The 18,888-nt window shown below is 31.9% G+C and overlaps 3 protein-coding genes across 3 annotated transcripts; 2 read left to right on the forward strand and 1 right to left on the reverse strand.

Moving 5' to 3' along the window:
- Window positions 1-323: 323 nt before the first annotated feature.
- HELRODRAFT_164805 (hypothetical protein) lies at window positions 324-1,383 on the reverse strand (the record flags this gene model as incomplete). Its single annotated transcript, XM_009030766.1, has 3 exons — window positions 324-955; window positions 1,037-1,207; window positions 1,275-1,383. 3 exons carry the CDS (start codon window positions 1,381-1,383, stop codon window positions 324-326), a joined length of 912 nt encoding a protein of 303 aa, XP_009029014.1.
- A 1,581-nt stretch (window positions 1,384-2,964) lies between these two features.
- On the forward strand, window positions 2,965-7,009 carry HELRODRAFT_164806 (hypothetical protein; the record flags this gene model as incomplete). Its single annotated transcript, XM_009030767.1, has 9 exons — window positions 2,965-3,002; window positions 3,483-3,501; window positions 3,701-3,788; window positions 4,165-4,326; window positions 4,557-4,667; window positions 4,773-4,945; window positions 6,206-6,292; window positions 6,353-6,415; window positions 6,662-7,009. The coding sequence occupies 9 exons, from the start codon at window positions 2,965-2,967 to the stop codon at window positions 7,007-7,009; spliced, it is 1,089 nt and encodes a 362-aa protein (XP_009029015.1).
- A 2,633-nt stretch (window positions 7,010-9,642) lies between these two features.
- Window positions 9,643-12,616, forward strand: HELRODRAFT_189581 (hypothetical protein; the record flags this gene model as incomplete). The annotated part of the gene is made up of 5 exons (XM_009030768.1): window positions 9,643-10,437; window positions 10,701-10,943; window positions 11,177-11,366; window positions 11,444-11,673; window positions 11,872-12,616. 5 exons carry the CDS (start codon window positions 9,643-9,645, stop codon window positions 12,190-12,192), a joined length of 1,779 nt encoding a protein of 592 aa, XP_009029016.1. The 3' UTR covers window positions 12,193-12,616.
- Between the last annotated feature and the right edge of the window lie 6,272 nt (window positions 12,617-18,888).

Genomic DNA, 18,888 nt, shown 5'->3' on the forward strand with positions numbered 1-18,888 from the left:
AATCCATAACTCTATATAAATCTAGATAACCGTATATAACAATGTATGACTCTCTATATTCAATAACTCTACATAACTATATATAAGTCTATATAACTGTATATATCACTATATAACTATATTTAATCAATAACTCTACATAACTATATATAAATTTATATAACCGTATATATCAGTATATAACTATATATAATCAATAACACTATAAAGCTATATATTAATCTACTGTATGGTATGGTATGGTATAGAGAAAACTATATATAACTATATATAAATCTATATAACCGTATATAACACTATATGACTATATATATTCAATAACTCTACATAACTTTAAATAAATCTATATAACCGTATATAACACTAGTTAGGTTTCTGAAGTGCTTTATAGGGGCATGGTTTGAGATTTCTGATTTGGAAGCGATGGCGAATATAGGGAAATGGTCGGATATGTCAGACAGAATTATTCCAGATAAGTGAGAAGTTAGGTTGTTAGTAAAGATATTGTTGATGAGTGAGCAAGAAGAAGTTGAGATGCGAGTAGAGGAGGTTATAAGAGGTAAGAAGTTGTATGATGATAGTAGGTTAGAGAAGTCAGCAACGACGTTGTCACTGTTGAGTTTATTGAGGTCAAGGTTAAAGTCGCCAATTAAATAGCTCTTTATGTGTGGCTTGAATGTTGGTAAAATAAGTTCGAGCTTTTGGATTAAGATATTAGGGTCAGTGTTGAGGGGTCTATATACTAAAATATTTACGTGTGTGTTTAATTTTAAATTGATACCAAGAAGGTCAATAATGGTGTCGTTCAGAAGCAAATTGTTTATCATAGAAAATTCAATGCCTGATCTGATGAAGATTCCGACTCCACCACTTATTCTGTCAGACCTATTTTTAAAAACAAAATTGTAATCATTCATACGAACAAGTTTAGCGGTTTCGTCATTCAGCCATGTCTCTGAAATAATAATAATGGGAAAAAAATAAGATAAAAATTTATTTAAAATTAAAATGTCAGAAATTTTATTTAAAAGACTACTGCTGTTTATGTGAAGTAGAGGTAGAGGGTGATCATGATTGTTGATGTACTTGGCTTCTAGAATGTTGAGTAGATCTCTTGTGGTGTTGTAGGATGACTGTCTGGTGAATGAATCTAGGAGGTTCTTTGTGGGGTCGATGTGGGTGTTGTATGCGTTAAAGTGTTGATCATCTTCGTCGTTGTTTGATGGTTGAGGATGTTGTTGGATAGAATTGATTGTGGAATAAGTAATGTTAACAGCCATTGTCATGATTTATTGATGTCGCAGAATTGACATCGGAGGGAGGACTCATCGTCGATGAGGCTTGTTGTTGTTTATGTGGTTCGACCAGCTGAGAAGGGCCCATCGTGACTGACTCGACTGGCTGAGTGGATTCTTCCGAAGAAGTTAAAATGGAAGCTACCTCAACTCGATTGTGGTTGAGTTCCAGTACAATCTTAATTGAAAATAATATCTTGGAAGTTTTCGTAATTGTGATAAAGTTTCATAATCATTACAAAATCATTGGAGACACGCTAATCCAACACATAACTATTTGACAAACCAAACCAAAGTAAAAATCTGTCAATTTTTTGATACGAAATTAACTGTACAATATTTTCCTTAATGTGATAAAACCGAATTAAACTAAATCAGAAAAATTTGACGAAAATCTAAAACCAAAAAAACATTTATTGTCACCAGGTTTGAAACCTTTAAATTCTTTGAAATATTTTTGGTGGATCGATCAAATAATGAAACGCAAAGGTTAGAAGAAAGAAAAATTTGAGTTCAAAATGAATAAATGCATATTGAAAAAAAGCCGAAATGAAATTTCAGGACTGCAGATCAATTTGGCACCATAATGGTTACTCACATGCTCTTATACTGTTCAAGTAGAAAAAAAAATTAGCAAGCTTGATTTCAATGAAAAATATTTTTATAGTATTTGAACATGAGTTTAACCAAAGAATAAAACAAACGCCAGACTTATATAATACACCGAAGAGTGTAGCAAGCCTTGTACACTTTTTTGAATTATTGGGATACACAAAGTGGAAATATTTAAAATTTTTAGCGCTACAATGATGGACACCAGCCAGCATCATACGCAATGAGCCAATTATTTTACAATAATCATTTAGAGCTATTCGGAGAAAAAAAAACTCATTTAAATATCATTCAGTAATAACTGCTCTTGCATAATTAAATTTGTTTCATGTTTATTTGTGGATCAGAGCTGATCCTTACACTTTTTTTACAAGGTCAGCAACGTGGTAAACATTTTCTTGCAAAAAATTTGTAGTCCCAGAAGAAAAGATGATTTTTTTTATGGAGGGAAGATAAATTTGAGGTTTGGGGCTGTCCATAAAGGATGTCACGCTTTGAGTAGGAGAGGTTTTAAAACTTTAAAACTATGGGAAAGAATACCGAAGAGTGAGCAGGAGATTATATTTGTTTCTGATATTTGGATCAGCACTACACACCAATTTGTTTTAAATAATTTAAAATTAATTTTCCTTTATTTGAGCAAGAGATTATATTTTTTTCAGATATTTGTCAAACTTGTTGACTGTTTATTGAATGATGATTTCTCTGAAACAAATGCGGCGTAGTTAGCTAAGCTAATGTGTGATAATAACTTCCCAACGTATTATTAAAACTTCCAACTTCCAAAAATTGATTAACTCGTATCAAACGACAAAATTGGTATCAAGCAAATAAAAATTAATGACTTAATGATGTAATAGTGAATAAATGATTATATTTCTGAAAGCTTAATTCCATATATTAATCGAATTAGCTATTTGCAATGATACTGACTAGAAACATTTCCAATATAAATATTTCAGACAATATTTAAGATACAAATATATTTTAGTATAAATAAATCTTATCTTTTCAAACAAACAATTTGGTTTCCGTGTTAACATTGTTGTCAGTCAAAATGAGTTCTTCAGAAAGCAGACTGGCTAATTACAGCAAGTAAAGTTTTAATTTTTGACAACCTGAGCTTCATTTTTAAAATCTATCATTAATATTTCAAATGATTTATACAACTCAAACTAACATTCATTTTTTCTTAAAACACTCTACCCTACTGTATATAATAAAATTATTATCATTTGCACCATTAATTAAAACGTTTTACGAGAGATTATAACAGGCTGAAAGTCATTCACACTCACACCTAGGCTCTAAGAAATCAACCACCCAACAACACACAAACATCTTATATGAATACATACACACCAAACGACGCAACACACAAATAGAATGTGACAGAAAAAAACCTTTCTGTCGCATTTGAATCTGGTCACTACACCTACTGCGGAGCAGAACCCTACGACCTTTACCGCATGGCCATTAAAACTAATATAAATACATTTACAAACATTTACAGGTCAAAATTTTAATGAAGATTTTGTTAAATTTAACCTTAACCTTAATAAAATTCTATTGTAGAGAATGTTTCAACCGCAAAGTCTTTGAATAATTTTATTTCTTTGTAGTAGTTAAGACCGCAGTCCCTGACGTGGCAGTGACTTGGTTCGATCGGTTCCTGAAAGAGAGATAATAATTATGACGAGAGATAACATAATTGTGATAATAATAGTGATAAGAATAACAAATATTATTAATAATACCAACACTGTTGTTATATATGCATTGCATACATATAGTTGGAGTATGACTTCAGCAAATACGCCAAAATTGGCAAATGTGTTGTTATACAGCACAGTCGAAGCATCCAGGAACGGAGGGAACCAGGTTAGGGGTCGGCGTTTGTCCAAGTCAGGAATCAGATATCGTTTATCTGACTCCGAAAAATGTGGAAAAATTTTAAGTTTTTAAAATTTGAAGAATTCTTTTTTTAATATTCCAAAAACGATTTCTCAAGCTAGTGTTGTTTAGGCATCTGCACATGTTGATACGCATTACTTAATATAAAGCTAATTCGTCTTTTTGTGTGTGTATAAATGAGAAATAAAATTATAACAAACACAAATGATGTACTAACGTTTCGATTTTTTAGCGCCGTTATAAAAATTTCAACTACTAAAATGTTAATTTTTTAAATATAAAGAAAAGATTACGTCAGCTGACTCATTTTAAACGCTTTCACAAATACCTTTTATTTTATCAGAATTATTGAGAAATGTAGAACAGAAGTTGGCAAATTTCTTTCAAACTCGACAATCGGTTTCGGCAGTCGGTGATGGGCCGAAAGATTCGATCAAGAGGTCGGAGTCAGTGTCGAACAAACGTTCATCCGAGTCCAAAACTAAGGAACAAACTTTTGAGGAAGGTACAAGTTCTTTTATATGGTCATCAAATAATATAACAATGAATAAAATAAAAAGCAACTCTAACAATATAAGTATTAATACTGTTAGTGCTGCCACTGCTACTACTACTACAACTCCCACTACTACTACTACTACTACTAATACTACAACTACCACTACTACTAATACTACATTTTCCTTTCAATAAAACGAGTTGTCATAATTTTTGCTTGACTTTATTTGAAAATAGAAGGTAATAGAAATGTCGTGGGCGTTCTGAACATGTTCGCAGATCTGGGATTCGAAGTAGCTCTTTACAAAAACTTGACTGAGCATGAAACATTGTTAGCAGTTAATGAAGGTAGAGTAAACACTTTGTTTGTTTGTTCGTTCGTTCGTTTGTTCGTTCGTTTGTTTGTAGAATTTTTGATTTTGTTTTAGAAATCTTCTGAATTCAACTCAACAGTTGCTGAAGCTAATTACACGAATTACGCTTGTTTCGTGTTGATGGTCGTGGGGGGCTGTGAGCAGTGCGGCTTCACCAGGGACTCCTTCCAACTTCACAGAGATGTCATCAACAAGTTTAATAAGGATTCTTGCCAGAGTCTGGATGGAAAACCAAAATTATTTTTCGTTCAAGTTAGGATTTCATCAATTGTGCTAAAATTTTTTAAACGATTTGAAAACATTTATATTCTCCAAATGTTCCATGCGTTAAAACAAATTAATCAAAAACCAACTAACCTTTTTTGACACTAAAACATTTTTATAATAGGATTAAAGTATTATATTTTATCATTAATTGTTTAAAAATTTTCAACACCAATTTTTATTTGTTGATGTAAACTTTTACAATTTAGAACTGGCGTAAAATTATTAATATATTCTTTTGATCTCTTAAGAAAAGTAATTTGACAGAAATTTGACAAAATATTTATAGTTTGTTATCAATTTCCTATCAGCTTGCAAAATTTTTGTTTCTGAATATTATGTATATCACAATACCGTGAAAGACCTGTTGGGCATAACTGACCTGTTGTACAAATTACACGTTCCTACTATCAATCAATCGTCCTAACCAGCTGTTCTGGTAAAGTGGTGTCTTTCAAAACTGCATAACAAATCACGACAATGAAAAAACGAACAATTCGCTCTTTCTACAAAAAACATTCGCCCGGGCACAAAAGAATTTGCACAGATTGCAACGTGAAGTTGACACAATCTGACGATGTCTAGAAGCACTTGAAAATTTACAGAATTAATAAATTGGCTCGTTGGTAGTCCACCATTTGTTGCAAAAATGTTTGGTGATTGAATTTGCTTAAAAATTTGCCAATTAGTTATTCTTTCTCTTTCCATCCTTTTTGTATTTTTTACATATTTTGATTGAATTAGTTGCATTGCAAATTTTTCACGTTTTTCTAAAAATTTTCGTTGATTTTTTAATATTTTGTCGCTAATTTTGATTCTTATTGTTGGAAAACATTATGATATTATTAATTTAGTTTTATTTTTTTCAATATAATCAGAGTTAATTATTTAAATTAGTTTTTTTTAGTTAATATTTGAGTTTGTAATCTAATAAGTTTTTCTCTTATAACAACTTACGTTCTAAATCGAATTTACCGGTTAATTATTCAAATATGTTGTAATGGCTTCTAAAAAATTTGTTTTTCTGAGATCTTGTGTTTATTAAGTACCAATTCAGAAATTTTATCAGATGACAATTTCAAAAATGAAGTTGCATCATTCTTTACGTGTGACGAGATTTCGGTCGGTAAAAAATCTTAGTTTCTGAGTATGAAACATTGAAAAAAGATGAAATCAAACAGTTGAACCGAGGAAATACTAAATATGAAGATGTTTTTGATATTGTTGACATGTTTGTTGAATTGACAGATAGTAAATTATCTGAGCGGTTGCCAACATTTGTTATATTCAATATCGATAGTCCCCATACGTCTGGCCAAGAATAAGAGTAAAACGGTATTTGAAAATTTCTATAGATTAAATCATAGATAAGACAACATTGAAAAAAATAACCAGCTGTTCCTGAAGTTCAGTCAGTCTCAAGGTGGCGTTACCAAACCACATTCCGTCAGTGACCAGGTAAGGGAGGTCTTTTTCCACGACAGAGCAACTGATGTTAATTAAACAAGACTCAAAAATGTCACACCCGCGCAGATACAGCGAAATTTAATCATCCAAAAGATAATGTTGCTGCTGGTATCAATAACTGCTCTCGTTGAATGATGGTTCCTAATAAACTTAATAAACGTAATCAAGATGATATTAACATCTATAACGTTAATAAATGGATTGTGAAGCCAACTTCGCTACCAATCAAAAAAACAGGTCGGGAAGTGCGAGGCCATAGGGTCGCTCAAACTAAAAAGCGCTGAAAAGAAATCTTTAATATACCTTGGAAACATTACTCCATGTTCAAAGGACACAGTTGCTGAACATTTACGTAATTTTGATATCGAATTCCACAATATATTTCCCGCTAAACGACTTCAGAAAAACAATGCTGAAAAAGCCAACGATAACAACGAAGAGTGCAGTTCTTTCAGAAACTGTATTCCTGAAATTGAAAAGGATAAAACTTTTAATGCTGAAATACAGCCTTTAGACGTCAATGTTCGTGAGTGGTTATTTTACACGAATCAAGCGCCTAAAACTCCATCCGCTGTTAATGGCTGATATTTCATCTTAAAATAAATGTATTAAAAATAATTTAACTTGTGATTGTAAATATTACTACATTTCAAATTCAATAATTAATGATTTAAATGTTGAAAACATTAGTTCTGCAAAGCTTGCTCTTACTATTATACATATCAATGCAAGAAGTAATTTTAACAAAATGAGTGATATGAAATTTTTTGGATTCTTTTCCTATTAGTTTTACTGCTGTTGTGATTTCAGAGACGTGGTTAGATGATGCGACTGCCCCTTTAATTGATTTGCAAGGATATAAATTCATATTTAACTATAGACAGAGCAAAAAAAGCGAGGGATGTTGGAAAATGTGTTGCTAATATGTAATTCACTCACTTATATATATATATTGCAGGATATTTCAATATTAACCTGGATTCTATCTCGATAGATAAATTCAATTTTGAAAGATTATTTTTTCACAAATTTCACGCTTTGATAAATTTGCCTACACGAGTCTCAACTTCATCTGCATCAGTTTTAGATAATATTCTAATTAATCAAATTGACTATCATCAGGATGGGGTTGTTGTTGCAGTACTTTTTGGAACTAGATGGAGTGGAGAAGCCCAAGGATATTTAGATTGTCTGATGATTCCGGCGTTTAGTAAAGACTTAAATTCCTCTTTTGCTGCTTTATATTTCTCTTCAGACAGTTGGCGAGCCTTGGCAAATGTTGGTTGGCTTCCACCAGTGCCGATGATGTGTTTTACTTTAGAGTTTATTTTTATTTGATTTTCATTTCTTGGTTCAATCAACATTGAAAATTTATTGATGAGTTTCGTTACTACTGGCGGTTTATTGATGTGAATTTGTTGAACGGAATTCTGCAAAACGTTTGTTGTAATCGTTTTTTTGTTATTGTGTCAATCAGTCTGTTGTTAGTGCAATCGACAAGGATTTTATACGACTATAAAAATCTTTGCCTAACAAATGTTTGACAATATCTGCAATTACAACATTCAATTTGTATGTTCTGTGCAGTGGTGAGATGTGGAGTTCAACAATGGTTTCTCCATGACAGGTATTGTTTTGACCACTCGCAGTTGGTAGGTGAACGGCAGTGGGTTGCAAACATAATCCTGCTGAAAATTTTGTTGGGATGATTGTGACTGCTGCGCTTGTATGTACTATTAATTTTAATGTTGTGCATTTAATTCTAGCGGCAACTTCAAAAAGTGGCGAGCCGATTGATGCGATTTCGACTTGCCTGATCAGTTTTCCGACGGCTGGGGTGAAGAAATATTGTTTGCGGGTGATCTCATCTGGGTTAGAGATGGAGATCTTGAAGATGGTTGAATTTGTATATTTTTTTTGTTTGGCCATCTGCACCATGGTTTGCATGTGACCTCGGCAGATTTGAGTGCGTTGGTCTTTATAAAATGGGCAAACGTTGATTGGGATGTTCCAATCATTGATGCTGTTTGTTGAACTCGTTCTGTTAAAAAGTGTGTTGTTGTTCGTGGTTTCTTTGTTCATAGGGTAAATTTCGTTTTTAGAAAATGGGATTAATTCATCTGCTAAATTTCCCAGTCGCTATGTAGATCGAAATCTTTTTGAGCTGCGATGACTGGAGAAATTGTTGTTAGAAGAGCTTTTATAAGCATATGACGTACGAGTTCGTCTCCCAGTCCAATTTTATTGGCTGTCGCTAATAATTCTTGTAAATAGTGTGATGGTCTGCCGATCATTTTAGTATCTCCGGTCAAGCGAGCGAACAATTCTGGTTTTGTTCATTCAAAAATCGATATTACCGCTTTTTTTAGGTCGTTATAATTTCTATCGTGAAACAAGTGTTGTGGTAATTTGGCAACCAAATCTGCCAGTAGCGATGATAGGATATGATAAAATTTTGTTTCCGATGAACTAACTTTTCTGAGATGAAATTGAGCTTCAGCGATTGCAAACCATCCTGTCGGTGCTGTATCCATAAAGGTGGGCAACTTGACGGATATCATGTTGATATTATTTAATCCCGAATACCGCCAGGTTAAAAATTTATTACGGAGAAGTCTTTGATTCACGTCGGGTCACCAATTTGTTAGTACGAGCGTTCTGCTACTAACAAGACACCTTGTTGTGAAGTAAAATAAACAAAACAAACATAATTCAGGCGTAAAAAAATTAACTTTGTTCTAACGTGAAACTCGAATCGTCTCGTTTACAAGCTCTCTGGAAAAAGAAAGAATATTCAAAGAGAAGCAAAAAAATAAAAATTAACATAGATTAAGTAACATTGAAAATTGCAATAATCTTTGTTAATAATAAATACATAAGATAGTTAATAAATGAATGTTTGATCCCTAGAGATGAATGGATAAATTTATGAATAAATGATTGATTGATAGATTTGTATTTATAAATAAGTTATAAAACATTTTGTAATGGTCGCATCATCGAATAGCAAAGAAAAATAAAAAATAATAAAAATCTTTTGTAAAATGAGTCTTTGGGTAAACCAAACCAAAGACAATGTATTTACAATCCTTAAAGATGCTTGTATATATATGAATGAGTGACATCGCAGCCGCAGTACATCGTAACTTTGAAGCACGTGTTGAAGATATCATTTTGATCGAATTATTGTCGAAAAAAATTTCGTTGAAGAATTAGAAATGAAAAAGAAAGGCGTTGAATTGAACAAAAATTGCAAAATGGAGAAAGATAATGCTGTCGATGAACCAGCAAAAATGGTTTTAATTTCCAACGAAGGCGGTCGCTACGAAGTTGCTAAAGATTTATTACTACAGTCCAGTGATTATTTTCAAGCCCTGGCAAACAGTGGAATGAGAGATGCAAACTTTAAAGAACTTACGTTGGAGTGTCTTTCCGACGCATGTCTACATGAAGTCGAACATTTTTTATCGAATGTACAAAGCAACGAGGATCATTTTGGTGCCAGGGACTTGTGCTGCGTGGAAAAAGGTTTAGAGGGCTCACTCTATCTTCAAATTCGAAGCATGACAGATAAATATCTCAATAATTTATTGGGCCTATTGAATGAATCAACTTACGCACGCATTTTGCAGTTCGCAAACAAATTCGACTTGTTTGAGGCAATCGAGAGAGTTTTTGAGTTCATTTTCGACAATTTAAAGTGTATTATTTTGAGATCCGAAATACTATCACTGTCACCAGATGGAATGATACGCTTGGTTGAATCGGAGCTTGTTAATGTTGACTGCGAGTTAGATATTTTCGATTTGATAGTAAGATGGACTTCAGCTGACGAATCAAGAAGGCAGTATGCAGAACTACTGTTCAGTAAGGTGAAGTACAATTTGATGGCGGAGCCAGAAAAAAGGAAGGCTAGTAACGTACTTGAAAAGTTAAAAATAAACGTTCAGACTGAAGACCATGGTTTTCGTACAGTTGGCAAAATATTTGGTTTCGGAGCGCCAGAGATCGAGGTCAGCTAATCTTTAATTCATTTGTTTATTATTAACAAAGAGTGTAATTTTACAATTCTTGTCAATCAATTTATAGTGAGCAACGCTTCTAAGATGTTTTGAAAATTTTCATATTAATGGTTTAATTTTTAGCGACACACACACACAGAACATTGATGATAGTAATATTTTCAAAATATTGTATATGTTGGTTGGTTTAAACAATGCATGCGATTGGCAGAATTTATTCAATTTAGTTATTTAAATAATGAAATTTTTTACAGGTTGAACAACCTTTCTCTTCGCTATCAGTTTACGATTTTGTCAAAACTTTATCCAACAAAACTACCGTGTTCCCTTTCGATGATTTTAAATATATCAAGATTCGGAAGTGGATTCCTCTCTTTGTAGGCCACAGGATTTGTACAGCAAATAATCAGATATATTTTGCTGGCGGAGTCTACAAATGTGATTCAACAACCAAGAGTTTGAAAGTATATGATGTAATCAGTTCGAAGTGGTCACAGGTTAGACTAATTTTTTCAAAATATTTTTAAACTGTTTTCATAAAGATGAGGCTTTTGAATCAACTTGAAAAATTTAATCACACCTACAGCGCCATTATAAAACTTCAGTTAACCTGAATGAGTTGCAAATGTGTCCATTCGTTATTTCAAATATAATTTTAAATAATCAAATTCTTATTAAAAATAACTAAACCGTTCTTAACAATGATTTTCACACATCAAACAACTTCCAGCTATCTAGTATGCATGTCGCAAGAGCTTTTTTCTACTTCGGTGAAATGGGAGGACATTTGTATGCGGTTGCTGGTGTGACTCTTTTTGGTGATCATCGCACGTTCATTCAGACAGCGGAGAGGTACATTCCCGGAGAAGACAGATGGTACACGATAGCACCTTTGCCCATTGCTGTCGCCTTCTTATCAGGTTTTATACATTTTGAAACATCTTTTTTTTCTGCTAGTGAGTGATGGACACTTATAAATAATTAATTTCATTTCTAGGTACTGCATGTAACGGTTTGTTGTATGTTAGTGGGGGATACAAAGAAGATGGTATTTCAGTCAACCTGGTGTATATGTACAACCCCGCATGTAACCAGTGGTTTGAAAAAGCTCCGATGTTGACAGCACGTAATGATCACTTCATGACGGCGTTAAGAGACAAAATTTTTGTTGTTGGAGGGAAACGTGTCCCAACCGTGGAAGTAGAAGATAACTTAGAAAGTGTTATGGTTAGTTTGTGTTCTCTTTTGTGAATGCAGCTGTTGAAATTTGTTGTTGGTCTTTATTTATTGTTGACGGTTTCCTTATGTACATGAGAGCGTTATACTTAATTATATTTCAATTTTAGAAATATTCGCTTACAAATTGTTTACATCATTATAATTACAATTCGATTCACTTGAATGTGTAAGGAAATGAATAAACAGGACGCTGAGATGTTTGATTGCACAACTGAGCAGTGGACATCCGTACTGACACTTAAGCAGTCTTTCTGGACTCCTCAAAATGCCATTATCCTTAACGGCTCCCTATTTTGTTTTACTCTCAATTGGTTTAAACATAACTATTCGATACAAGAAATCAACTTGAAAAAGTATCTGGATGTCGACACATCATCATCAAATGCAACGAGTGATGAAGATGCATGCATCCTTTACAACTATTCCACCCAATCGGATCTGATATGGGCATGGGACCTCCAAGCATTCTATATCACTATTCCCACAATTCCACTCAACCAGATCTGATTATTCACGACCAGAGCTGTGTCGGAGAGTATGCAGCAGTTTAGGCCGTATACCCAGTGGTTTTTTACGTGACAAGTTGTTTTATTGCTTGCTAGTTTATTACTTACTAATTAATTGGTTTTATTGAATGAATGTTTGTTTATTTCTATTCGAATTAAAAGTATTGTTATATATTAATAGTGGAGAATTTACTATATAACTGAATGTTTAATCATTTGGATTATTTTAAATTTGATAAGTTTTATAACATTAACCGTTTTATTATTTGGACATTTTGAATTAAAACATTAACTCGGACATTATAATATTTCATAAAGATATTGCCTGATGAGCGCATTCTAAGCGCTAAACGCTTAGCGAAGATAATAAAAGGGTTATACTAACTGTAATAATAATTGTGTTTGTCAAAAAAATTTGTATTGTCTTCAGAAATAAATTATAAAATAAAAAATTAAAAATATAAGAACGACACCTTTTGTTCACATCACTTCGATTAGAGTCAGCGGACTTCGATTTGATCTAGCAGAACCGATCATTAACCACTGGTGGTTAACGGATTCTGTCGTCATAACCGCTGTTCTTGCCTTGATCCATTAAAATCGGCAATTTTTCCTAATCAGTTAAGATTAGCCCAAGTTATTGCAATACATAAGAAGGGAAGTAAAGGAGATGCAGGTAACTACAGATCAATATCTTAGCTTTCTCCATTTTCTAAGATTGTCGAAAAATAATGAGTTTTAAAAAGATGATCTTTCTTAACCGTTTTAACATCTTATCAGCAATCAGTACAGGTTTTGAAATGCTCACTCGACAGAGTTGGCAACTGCCGAGGTTAGACATCGAGTACTAATGAATATGTAAGATAGATGTGTACGATGGGCATTTTATTGATCTGATCAAAGCCTTTGATCTGATCAATCACTCGTTGCTTCTCAAAAATTAAACTTTTATGGTTTTCGTGGAACTATTAATCAGTGGTTCAGGAGTTATCTGGAAAAAACTGCAATACGTTTGGCTTGAAAATCATGTTTCAAATGTCTTGTTTTTGAGCTGCGGAATGCCACAGGGTTCCATTCCATACTCGGTCTATTGCTTTTCATCATTTTTGTTAACGATTCACCAAATGTTTTATCTGTTTTTTGTTGTATTTTGTATGCTGATGATAAAAACTCATTTTATCCATAGAAAAATATCACGCATGAAAAATTGCTTATAATAGTGAATTGTCTAAATTTGGACGTTGGTTTAATTGAAATAAATTAATAATTAACACGAGTGAATGCTCTTATTCTATTCTGGGTCCTAAGATTCTAACAATATTCCTGATTTCAATATCAACATATGTAACCATGCAATAAAGAAATCTGACTCGATAAAATTTTTAGGTGTTTACAAAGTATCTTATTGTGGAACGATCACATATTAGATATTACTTGCAAAACCAATCGATTTCTTTATATAATTAAAAATAAACTTAATAAAAACATTCTTTTTATAATTTATAATAGTTTTATTCTGCCTTATTTATCGTACTGTAATATTATTTGTGGTAATAACCCGTCGTTTATTGTTAATCATTTATTTATTATGCAAAAATGGTTTATTAAAATATATTAAAATTTAACTTTTATGTCTCATGTTGATCATTTGTTTATATTGCTTGACATTCTACCAGTTAAACAATTGAACATTTATTATTCGTCTATTTTTATGTTTAAATTGATTAACAACTTGTTAAATAATTATTTTCTTAAAAGTTTTCATTTAAGATCTGACATTCACTCGTTATTGATTAGGCAGAATAATATGTTTTGTATATACCCAAATAGGTTAAATATCTTTCAATATAGTGTATTTGTAATTGGCCCAAGTAGGGATGGGACAGAATTTTGCCAGAAGATATTAAAATTATATCTAACTTGATTGTATTTAAAAAGGTTTTGAAGAAATTTTCGATAAGCTATGATCCACCATGAGGTCTATTAATTGAATTTTGGGACTTGTTGCATTGGTTATATATCTATCAAATTTGCATTTAACTTTCATTTTGTTGTTTAACTAATTAACACTAATAGAGTATTAATTATTATTCTGTTTTTATGAATTAGTTACATTGGTGAAAGTGGTTTATGTTTATATATCTATCTATTTTACATTTAACGTTCATTTCTGTTGTTTAACTAATTAACAATTACATAAATTCTATTTGTATTGTACAGTGATTACGGTGGCCTTCGCAAGACTATTTTATCTTATGTGGTCTCCGGAAATCAGCTGTTTGATGAATTTTTTTAAATATTTTTTTCAGTTGGTTTGATATTTTCCTGTTAAGTAAACATGATGACAAATTTGTGATTAGCAATAAAAAGCAATCCTAGAACGCCGTATTATCATCCATTACGATGCCAGCTAATCATAATTTGTCACTTCATTTTTTTCACACAACAAGCAGAGTTGGTGTGTTTCGTGAGTATGACAAAAAAGAGAAAACGCTACGTGTGTGATAAAAATTGATGGAAAAATTGAAAATCTACTAATTATTCTCTCTTCCTCTCTCTCTCTCTTATCGGATTTATTATATATATATATATATATATATATATAGAAAGAGAGGGAGAGAAAAAAAGAGAGAGAGAGATAAATTACCTGATTTGTCAACTACCAAACAACATTAGAATACTGAATACTAATGCCTCATAAAAACTGTGAACACTTATCTCAAACTATTGATCTCATCAGTTTGTATAACTGAATATTTACTGATCAGTGTTGTCAGTATTCTTTCCTTCAACATTGCAACGATAGGGTTGTTTATTTAACTCTCTATATATATGACAAATCGGAAAAATTATTGACTATAAATAGGATAGACGTTTCAAACGAACCACCCTGTTTCAACATATTTTAAAAAAAAATAGGCCAGTGTTTCTCTTCAGCATGGATGTTCAGAGAGGTGAATGATCTGAAAATATGAAGTAAGGTTCCAATTTTTAATGAAATTTTTCTTAAATAATCACTTCAAAATTTAATTATTACCTCAAAAACCAAAAAGAGATATATATACATTTGGTAGGAATATATATATGTATATGAGTTGTATAAATATATATAAATAAGTATACATATAAATAAATATATATATATCTATAATATATATATATATTTAGGGTTAAGACTGTTGTAGACACAATTGTTAAGAAATATCAATTTTGATCAGTTTCTGGTTTAATTTTTCAATATTTCGTACCGTATTTTTTCCGTACTATTATGCTTAAATGTTCTATTATGCGTGTGTGTGTTTGTGTGTGTGTGTGTGTGTGTCGTGTGTGTGTGGTGTGTGTGTGTGTGGTGTGTGTGTGTGTTCGCGCGCGCGTCATGCCATCAGCATCCACAAATGTGACTCCACAAACAGCATATGAAGAATTGTTATCAATAATTTCTGAACCAGAAAATATTGATGAAAAACTTGTGAAAGAAATCTGCTTTGTTTGCAAAAGAAAAAAACGTGTTATATCGAAAAATTAACACTGAAAAAATAATCCTGACACTGCTCACTTTTCAAGAAGCCGTGAACAGTTTTCATTACAGATAAACTAACTTGTCTTCCGTCAATTAGAAAGAATTTGGATAGTTGAAATGATAGGTACTGCTACTGTGACAATTACTTCTACTAACAATTTGACGAATGTTACTTATTGATATTTTAAAATTTGGCTTATATCTCTATTCCTTCAATTCAATACTATTTTTCGTAAACAAATATAGCTTGAAACCAACAATTTGAAAATTTATTTCAACATAATATGTTTGATATCTTTCGCTACTAATCACTTGAAACATTTCAAATTGAATATTTTTTGAAGGAAACTAGACCTTGTGTAATTAACGCGTTTGCTTCTCATCCTAATCACGATTCGCTAAAACTTGAAGTGAAAATGTGGAAAACAACAAATCAAACTATAATTCAAATGGTGTTAAATTAATTTATAAACAGTACGTGCGATAAGTTAAAAAAATGAATGAATGATAAATGAAGAAATAGTTATGAAAACAAAGAAGCCTTTTTCAGTTTTCAACATTTTATTAATAGTTCAACGTAATAATTCTCATCTATACTATGAGTCCACAAAATTTCTGTTTTGCTGAACAAAATTTCTGTTTTCATCACGTTGTCTTTCTTAGCCGAATTAAAAAATGCTAGAAAATGTTGTATACGTATATATTGCAATGTATTTTGTACTTGGACTCATAAAAAGTTTGTGTTTTCGTTGGGTAGTAGGGAAGAATTTTTCCTTTAAAGAAATTCTTAGAAGCACTAAAATATGTGTTGCATCTTTTGTAAGCGTCAAAGTGAATGAATGTTGAAATATTAATGGAGTGTAAATAATAAAATCAGTTTGATGTGTAGCCAGCAAAGACAAAAGCTGCTCCAAAAAGATGCCGGGAATGTATCGAAACTAGAATTAAATTACTTAAGAAATCGGTTGAAACATCATATCGTGAAATCGAAATGAAGATGAAAAATTTAGAATCAATAAAAGAAACAATTTTGAAACACGTTAAATCTGCACAGGACGAAAGAGATAAAAATATTCATCCTAATATTAACATTGATGAGGAGTTGAATCGTCTTTTGGAGCAGTGTAAAATGGATCCCAAAAACGTGGAGAAGTTGATGACGTATTTGAATGAAAATGAAGTTTATTTCTAGAAAATATTAAACAATACCGCCACATGTTATGAAAATATTTTCAATGAGACTTCCGCGAGTTCCAGTGTTATGATATGAGCTGTAGCGAAAAAAATTGTTAGATAGGGATTTAATTAGCTACGATTGAAATATTTATGCTGGTTCGTTTATCTTTAGCTCTTATAATTCACAAATTATCTTTTCATATTTGTTTGATTCAAATTGGTTTATGTTTTTCAAGATTATATTTTTAGCATCGTTTTTTTAGTTTAGTCAATGTTTAAACAACTATGTATCGTGTTAATGCCATTTTTTAAATCACGAAAAAAGAAATATTACACATTTTTTAAATTTAAAAACTTAAAATAACGAATGAAGTGTTATACATGAATAATGTAAAATAGCAAGTTTATTTTATAAATTCACTAATTCATTGCATAAAACTCATCCACTGATATAGACTTTCAGTATGAACTTTGTATAAGTCTGACCATCATGACAAAATATTATCAGCAATTAGTAATGTAATTTAGGGTCGTTTCTGTATTACTAAAACTTATTTGACATTTTAGTAACATTTTAGTGACAAAATGTTTTGTGAATAAAAATTCTTTAGATTTTCCTGTAAATTTTTGTTTAATCGCAAAATTTTAATATAAAAACATTTTCTTATTTCAATTTTTGAAGCGGTATATATATTTTTAATGGTTTAAATTTTAAAGTAAAAATTTGTTACGTAGCAAATCTCGATAGGTTATCAGGAGTGATAGGTTATGCTTACTTAGGTGATAAATAGTTACATCGGGTTCTATCGCTTCTGAATTAATATTATAAAATGAATACAATTATATTCAAGTAACTACTGTGGCGGATCTAAACAACTTTGTCAAATTTTGAAAACGTTGAAATTTTGACGGGGGCCAAGAAACTTTAACAATTTCCTAAATTCATGGTAGTGTGGCGTAAATTGGGAAGGTAGGCTGGCGACCTATTTTTAGTTGATTTTCCACATAAAGCGCTTTATTTCTGTGCAAACAATGAGTTTTATTTAATTTATAAAAACACTGTGCACATGCTCCCTCCCCCTGGCCTCCCTTGATTCGCCACTGAGTAATAATATAAAATAAACCAATTCTGATCAGATTCAAAGCGATCCCCGCCTATCATATGATGCGTGGTTTGCACTCGTAGCCTATTCATATAAGCTGTGTGTGTTTGTTGTTTGAAGCAAACGCAAGAGAGAGAGAGAGAGAGAAAGAGAGAGAGAGAGAGTAGCCTTTAACCTTTTTTCAATAGCCATCATAAACTTCTTGCACACTTTTTACACTTGGAATACGTAGTACGACTTTTTCAAGTACCGCGTAGAAAATATTTCCTTTTAAATGTGAAAAGCGCTGCAAAAAATACTCGCTGAAATAGCGAATGCATTACTTTCTAATGAATGAGAGTAGTTTATCAATGCATGCAATGTCAATGCACCACCTTCAAGTAACTGACTTTACTTAAACGTATCAATGCATTTCATTACATGAAATGTGATCTTTGTATCGTTTTTGAATGGCAGGCAATAGGCAAAAGTGCAAAATGTAATACTATGATGTGATATGAAGTGGTGATGTGACGTGATGCTGTATTATGTGATATGCCTAAATAATTTTTACTTTCAGTTTTCACTCAAAACTAACACTATTTATGTCAATTACAGTTTGCGACTTAGCTGGTTTTACCAGATTTCGATGTATGGTTACTGATTAATCTCAAGAATATCACTTCAAAACAAAAAAGAAACACTTGAGACAGGTTTCCCGGCTTAAATTTCAAGTTTTTGTTTACAATGAACAATTAGGTACTATGTGAATCAGGCCATAACGATGCAAAACACGGCGCTCATATGGTCTGACCCAACCACTGAGGTTTAAGTTTAGCACCTATGGAACCAAAGCGTCATTTAAAAGACAAGAGGTAGAGTATCGAGCCGTTAATATTTACTTGTAAAAACAGATTAA

This window comes from Helobdella robusta, assembly GCF_000326865.2.
Source record: "Helobdella robusta unplaced genomic scaffold HELROscaffold_7, whole genome shotgun sequence".
Taxonomy (NCBI): Eukaryota; Metazoa; Annelida; class Clitellata; order Rhynchobdellida; family Glossiphoniidae; genus Helobdella; species Helobdella robusta.